Source organism: Opisthorchis viverrini, assembly GCF_000715545.1.
Source record: "Opisthorchis viverrini unplaced genomic scaffold scaffold5129, whole genome shotgun sequence".
Classification (NCBI taxonomy): Eukaryota; Metazoa; Platyhelminthes; class Trematoda; order Opisthorchiida; family Opisthorchiidae; genus Opisthorchis; species Opisthorchis viverrini.
In genome coordinates, this window is record NW_008752896.1 from 18 (window position 1) to 7,533 (window position 7,516).

At 42.6% G+C, this 7,516-nt stretch overlaps 1 protein-coding gene across 1 annotated transcript; it reads right to left on the minus strand.

Moving 5' to 3' along the window:
• Positions 1-333: 333 nt before the first annotated feature.
• Positions 334-3,290, minus strand: T265_15811 (hypothetical protein; the record flags this gene model as incomplete). Its single annotated transcript, XM_009179175.1, has 3 exons — positions 334-575; positions 2,048-2,197; positions 3,048-3,290. Coding segments are annotated over 3 exons (633 nt in total), but the record flags the coding sequence as incomplete, so codon positions are not given.
• Positions 3,291-7,516: the final 4,226 nt, after the last annotated feature.

Below are 7,516 nucleotides of genomic sequence, written 5' to 3' on the forward strand. Positions count from 1 at the left end.
ACGTTCGTTTCAACATTATTCTCGCCACCAGTATGATTGTCAGCTTGACTATCCCATCATCTTCAGCGGTAGTGGCAGTACAGGCCGCAGTAACAGGAGTAAGGCTATCACTTTCAAACAATACGCAGGTGACATAAGTGTATATTAATTCTATTTGCGAATGATCCCAGCATTGAACGCTTCCCATCTTCTTCAGGCGTGCAAAACACAAGGAGCCGCAAGAAGAAAAGGATGTATTTCTAAGACCATCGTGCTTCATATTACGCATATACGTCCTTTCTGTCCAAGACAACGAGGGCACTACTAAAATAAAGTTATCTCTGCGTACACAGGTTAGCACTTTTCGTATTTCTTCTCTCCTGGATAGTAGTCTCTATAGAGGGTTCTCTTTTTCTCTGTCGGTATATGTGCCAAAAATCGATCCTGATACTCGGTCGTCTCCGGCAATTCGGAAAGGTGCTTTCTCCGATATTGGTCACACATCTCATACTGCTCTAGTGTACGCTCCGACAGACTATATAGGAAATTTGGATCGCGCACACGTCGGACATTTGAACCAAAGCAGGTTTCCCGATCTGAAGAAAAACCAGAACATAAATTAGGCAATCGAGAACCTAGAATTGTTTATGAAATCTGTGTTGTATACCGCGCCTTACCGTTGGAACAGGTGCCTTTCATATTGAAACGAGTTAATTAAACCCACGGGGGAAAGCGCTGGCTGGACAATGATGAGTAATCTCAGAAATACGGGATGAAAGCTAACAATAAGCCATGTTGAATGGAATTTCATAGAGCCTATCCAGCCGACTGGGAACACTACTAATGGAAATGATCATACGTAGTCTAGACAAATTCATCCATTACTGTAGACTGGACTTTCTTGTCAAGTTCATGGTCTGCCAGTTATCAATTTTCCACGAGGATCGATACCTAGTAGATGAACAGTCTGACTGTTCATCGGTAGTCAGACTGTCTGATTTGGCCGACAGCGGGTTGGACAGAGAATCACACCATTAAATGTCCGACCCTAAGTTGGTGAGTTTGGATATGTTGCACTCCATCTGGTGAAGTGTAGCTGGTCGGGTCACCATTGGGAGTGATTCGGAGGACCGAGAATCCGAAGCACATCCACAAACAGCAAATCAGCTGACTTGCCTAAGACGCCGGTTTTACGTGGAGTTACGCGCGTTTTTCGCTACGACAAAGTGTCATCACAGATATATGAGTCATTTCCAATTATTCATCCTGGTATTAAGCCAGTTCTTGTCAAGCTATTTGACTCCGATAAAGCATACAGCAGCCCGATTGAGAGAGGAGGTAATCGTATGTATCACCCTAAATGACCATATGGATGGGAGAGAATTCTATTGACCTTCCAAAATCAACCAGTTGATTCAAGCGGAAATGACACATCAATACATCTACAGGGCAGAAAGCTGTAGCGCTTATGGCAATACACTTGTTATGGAACCTGCGTCAGTGGAAAAGCTTGGTGCTTCCCGGTGCTGTCATGTAGACACAATCATCCTATTTGCCGTCATCATCGTCACTAACGTCACAAATGACAGCAACACCGAAGAACATTTGCGCTCCATTACCTCATGATCCGTATGTTTGAATAATACTCTACAGTAGAATGAAGGACACTGGGACAGGGAATGTCTAGAGGACTAGCATACCACCGACTCAATGGATGACTGAAAAATACCAATACAGCGGAAATAACGGGCGACTGCTGTTGTGTTGCGGCACAACAAAATTGTCGAGTGAATTGGTAATCACCAGAAATGCTGCTTTTATCAGCAAGGAAACTTTACTGTGAATCGTTTGTGTGGACCACTAGAGGGAAGTTTCGTTGGAAAGAATTATTCATTTTTGTAAGGCGCCACATAGGGCTTCGGGGGAAACAGCCGGAGGAAATGGGAATCGTTCCTCGAAATACAATTGCCTGGTCAGGCCCTTCATTTTGAGATACGAACTCTTCCGTTTAGGTTGGCAGAGAAATTGAACAATGAAATCAAACAGGACAGAGTAGGCCACAACAGACTTGGGTATCGGGGTGCATAATATCCTGGAGCAGCTCGTCCAAAAGCCATCGATATGCCCGTCGGTAGGTTCGTAGGTGGTCTTCTGTCTAACTCAGTCCCCACCAAGGACATCGGTGACTCCACACGTAGGTGTTCTGATACTCTATCCCCTGCAAATAAATGGGGCAGAAAATAAGTACACCGTGGGATGGAAAATCGGCATGTGAAATGAGCATCACGCATAAATAATAGGATTTATACCGTTTCAATATATGTCTTCATTTCTGGGGCATACGTTAGTAGCAGAAATAGCGTAATGCATCCAGATTGCTAGAAACAACTTGCTATGAGCCGAGCCCAGGCTACTAGCCGTCTGCCCAGACATCGCAAGGAGAGTCTCCATTGGTTCAAGAAAGGTTCGGCAAATCATTCAGCTGTGTGATACATACCGGAAATATGCAGCTCTTTGTTCTATTCCAAGCGTGAGGCTATCCGGTTTCCTCGTCGAGAGCGTTGGCTATTTCCCTTCACAACCCGGTGTGATTCGAGCGGTTTGGATTCCAGTTTGGATCGACAAAATTCCAAGCAAGAAAGAAAAGACTCCAGATGGCTACCTGCATTAAACATGTAAGCTCAAATGGGTGCTTCAAAACGACCACAGATGTGTTTGATGGCGCTTATTACTAAAGTCCTCCTTGGAACTTTTGAATATTCAAAGAAACCTCCATCACGCCCTTGACCGCGACGCAAACTGCAAACATCATCCTCAGGTAAGCTTTTTTCCTGTCACAAAAAAGCCGATTGAGTTTTATACAGCCCAAGGTGTACCTAAACTTATTTTGCATAGTATCGCCCCTCACTTAATACCTCCTGCCGGAGCAGCATGTGACCTATTTTGTGCCGGCTTGTGTCAAGTAAAAAATGCATTGTCTTGGAAAGCCAGTACGTGCAGGATAAAATATGGAAGCCAAAGCGCAAAAATAGTGCAACGATAAACTATATGGCTCGAGTCTTTCGTACCGGCTTTATTTGGTGGCCAAGGATAGACTGCTCCCACACGTGATCCACTGTTCTCTCGCTCGGGAAATCGGGACCACTTTGAGCTGATGTGAGAGTGATCGAGCGATCTTCCGTATAAATTATTCCCGCTTACCACACGAGAAAACCGATCCTTAAGAAATCGTCGGTCAGATGGCAGAGAAGATCCGCGAGAGAAAAAAGGTGACGAGTGCTGAAAAGATGGGTGACAGATCAATGTCCTTGCTTAGCAGTAAGTCGTCGAAAACCATACTACTCACTAGTAGACAAATTTGAAAGCAATAGTGCAATGCGTCTGCCGGGAGGCTACCCATCATTACCATCATCATCAAGGACAGCAACACCAGTCTTGACACTGATGCTTCATTGCCTTACGGAGGGCATCAACCCCTCCCTGCATGTAAAGACCTACGTCAAAATGTATGCTTAACATGCTTTGGACATCGATCAGTATATTCTACCGTAAAATGAGCATAGATTACATGCTATAAGTACAAAAAATATACCGGTGCTACCAAAGAGCTTGCCCGTATTTTCGCTCAGCATATTTTGCACTTTGGATACACAACCGTTTGGTTCGCCTGTTATTGCTACTCTTCCAATACCAAAAATGATGATTTTATGATTTTATGGAGCCCGGAATTTCGTGTAGTTTGTGTATGGCAAACAACAGCACGGTTTCTCATCTTGTTTATTTTTGGGACAAGCTCACTTTGAATCACAAGAGTTGTTTCCGCACTATTACAGGAACGATGACTAGAATGGACGAGAAGGCGCTTAAATCACCCACTGCCTACCTATACGGTTTGATGGTTGACCATCGAATTGAAATCTTCGATAAAGAGGTCGGATATTACTCTCAGCAGGTGCGTGGAGCAAAAGCAATGCAATCAGAGGACTGCTTGGGTTGATGGTTATTTGGTATACTCCCAGCGGATTTGACTATCTCTAGCAATGCCCACTTTCAGTTAGGAAGATAGATATACAAAACGTACTCTAAAAGCCGTGCGAGATTTGGATATATCCAGCATTCACAACCGTGCGAGTGCAACATTCATGGATATGCGTCGCTAGTTCCATGGCAGCAATGCCATAATACACGTAAGTTTTACGCAAGTTGGCTTAGCCCACACTGCTGAAACCTGATATCATCTATTCATGTCACTAATGTGACTGCTGATCAAGCAGCGCGTTCCAGCAGGGACGAGTGTGGAAAGCAAACGCAAATCGACCGGTGTGCATATGAACTATCCGAATTTGAATATGATATGATTTAATTAATTTGATCAACGAATAGAGTGAGAAGATTGGTGCGTGTCAAGTTGAAACACACATTCTGTAGAAGCTCATGGCTGAGAATGGCAAACAGGATAGGAGTGTTACCATAAAACTGGATATAGTCAAATTAAGGAAGGGATGGCAAGCAGAAATACTGGTGCTTTGACGAGTTAACCATGAGTATACATAAACTTGAATAAAATATGGGTTCAGATAATGCACAGTGTGCGCTTCAACCGAGAATCCTGTAAATAAGATTCGGGTCATCGAAAGTATGGATGACGCCAAGTAAAGAACACCAAAATTGCAAATGTTAGGGGTTATAAACTTTGTCGATATGCAACGTCCGACAGAAGGAAGATGACTGCAGCAAAACTGCAAGGTTATGATGTTTTTTGGATTATTAGCATTCTTTACCGACAAGAAGAAAATGTTTCCCCTCGAACGGATTGGCCTCTGTTTTTTTCGTATCATCTAGATATGTGCTTTTTGCTGGATATTAGTTTCTTAGCAGTTGCTTTGTGCTAGACGGGCAACTAGCTTGACCGCTGGAGCACAACTAAACCGCAATCGGTTAAACGAAAGAAATTTTTAAGTTGACCGTGAGTACAGTGTGGCACGCATCAACTGCTATGTACTATTCGAGGTAAGAGTTCAAGTTGTTCAAAGGACGCCACAAGAATCACGCCACACACAAACCAAGTGTTACGGCCTCAGATTAAGCGTTCTTGTACCCATATCGATGTTTTCGGGAGTTGCACACTACAACCCTGCGATTACATATGCTGCATTGGATAAGCATTAAGACAGGATCGTTTTATACTGAGTCCCTGTCGATGTGCTTCTGTGCTCAGAGAATGGCCAAGCCCCAACAGCGCCATCAACCAATGACTCAAAAAGGCATAAGATTATTTTGGTTGGCTTGAACTAATATATCACTTCATTAAAATGATCCACTATATATTTTTGCCATGGGCCGCGTAAACGCAGTGAATGGTTACTTGTGGAAACGAAATTTCGTGCCGACACGCACTAAACTCTGAGTCAATCCGACTCACTGCAATTTCAGTTATTTGCGCACAGTGTAAAATTTGCACAAATAAATTATTGTTTGTCTAATTATCAGACCCCGAACACTGCGCAGTAGGCGCTACGACAGCCTAGATGGAAGGGTAATGCACAAACTGCCTGTAAAATGAATTAGTAGTGCTCAATATTTACCGTCCTTTGTTCCAAATTCTGGTGGAATGATTATCCAAGAAATTAGTGGGAACAAGGTAATAGCTCAAAAGCGTTTGTTAAAAACGTGGATTCGACTAGTTTTTCACAAAACTAAGTACAACCTTCTAAGGTCTGGATGCTGCCGTCAAATTGTTTTGAATGACACATTTATTACCATTGGACATTAAGCAGTTCTTACCCGAAGGAGAACCCTCATATTCTGCTACTAAACTACTAAAACTTGTGAACTACTGTCTAACAAAAGACCACACAAAAACCGTCTTTTCTGATATCTGAAGATAACATAATTGCTTACTATACCAAGTAAGCCGCTAATGCTTCAGAAATAAATCTCCGATTGATGGAGTACAAAGATGTATATCAAGCTTCAGTTTTATGGTAAGAACAACAGAATTGACACAAACCTGTCAGTAGCAGACTCATTAATTATGCCATTGCATCAAGGAGGATTTGGCGGTCAAAGTTTAAGTGGAACCAAGACCGTGAATTTTCTGGCGCTACTTCATTCTTGAGGTACGTCGCCCAAATTTTCTCCAGATTAATTACTAATGCATACTAAAATCCACTTGTAACGCAAACGCTCGATGAGCGTATTACTTCAGAATGTGCGAAGTTCCTCCATTCACTCTAGAGCCGAATGAAACAAATCTCTACGTCTTTATTGGCATTCTTTGCATTCAAATTTATCTCAAGTAAAAACATTACCATAGACAAACATACGTGGCAGGGGTGAGCGTAGCGTAGGAAATTTTGAAAAATACAGCAAATCCGCTTAATGCCTCAGCAGTGATATTCTTTTGTTCATGCGATACTTATAGGAAAGGAGCAAATGGTACCTCGCCTAAACTGCTGTAGATGTGTCCCAACTATGGTTTTGAAGATTTGTGATAATTGAGAATTAGCTAGCCAATTTGATGGAGTCGTTCTGTAGTTGGACCTTAGTCTTCCATCATAGATATGAGTGACAACAATATGACATCATCTTGGAGTCCGTTCTAAGCCTTTTTTATTTGCATACCCCGAGGATTTCTAAAGCCAAGTTGGATTTCCATGCATTAAAACGCATAAATCAAAGCTTACGCATAATCTCACCGTGGTATCTAAATAAACGGCATTCAAAATTCTCCGGTCTTCTCCTGGTCTGTAAAAGTGACTGTACAAAAGCACCACACACACAGGTATCAATGCGTAGCTTTATTCCCCTACCTCCAAAGAAGGCTCACAAACTCTGGTCGGCTGATCGTAAAAGGAACCCAGGGCCAAATCGTATTAGTTTCTGGTTTGGAATGTCCAGCATCGGTTGGAATCTAACAATGCTGCTAGACACCTAGCCAGCAACAACACTTACCTTGTCTCTCTAGAAAGTCTTTTGCTTATTCTGTTGAAAATAAGAGAGGTTACAACCAGGTCAGCGGCTTCCAAGTCCTCTCAAAGGATCATCGGCACTCCAAGATCAAACTAGTTTTGGCGCGGTTAAACATGGGTAACTTGTTTATGGGAGCAGTGTATAAGCAAATTTAATTTTCAAGACTCACAATAGACCTTCGATGTTGGCCTCGTATCTGTTATGTTGCTGTTTTGTGACACCTTAAAAGACTGGACGCTCAACGCATATGAGGCCAAACAAAAACGTGGGCAAAGATCAGAACCCGTATGGCATGCTCTTCTATTGAACAAACGCTTCAATGCCACAGCGAGCCACACCTAAACAGTTGCCATCAAGTGTAACATCCATAGAAAGCATGCATACTGTTGTCAGTTTATGGCAATATTGTTACTGATGACAATGACGAGCTGTGATTCAAGATTTGAATCATCATTTTCTGAGATGTTCAGAGAGATTCAGGAAATTGCACAAATACGAACGGTCAGGAGACAGAGTTGAAAGCCTTATTCTCCAGACTTCTACAATCAAAGGTATGCCACTCTGT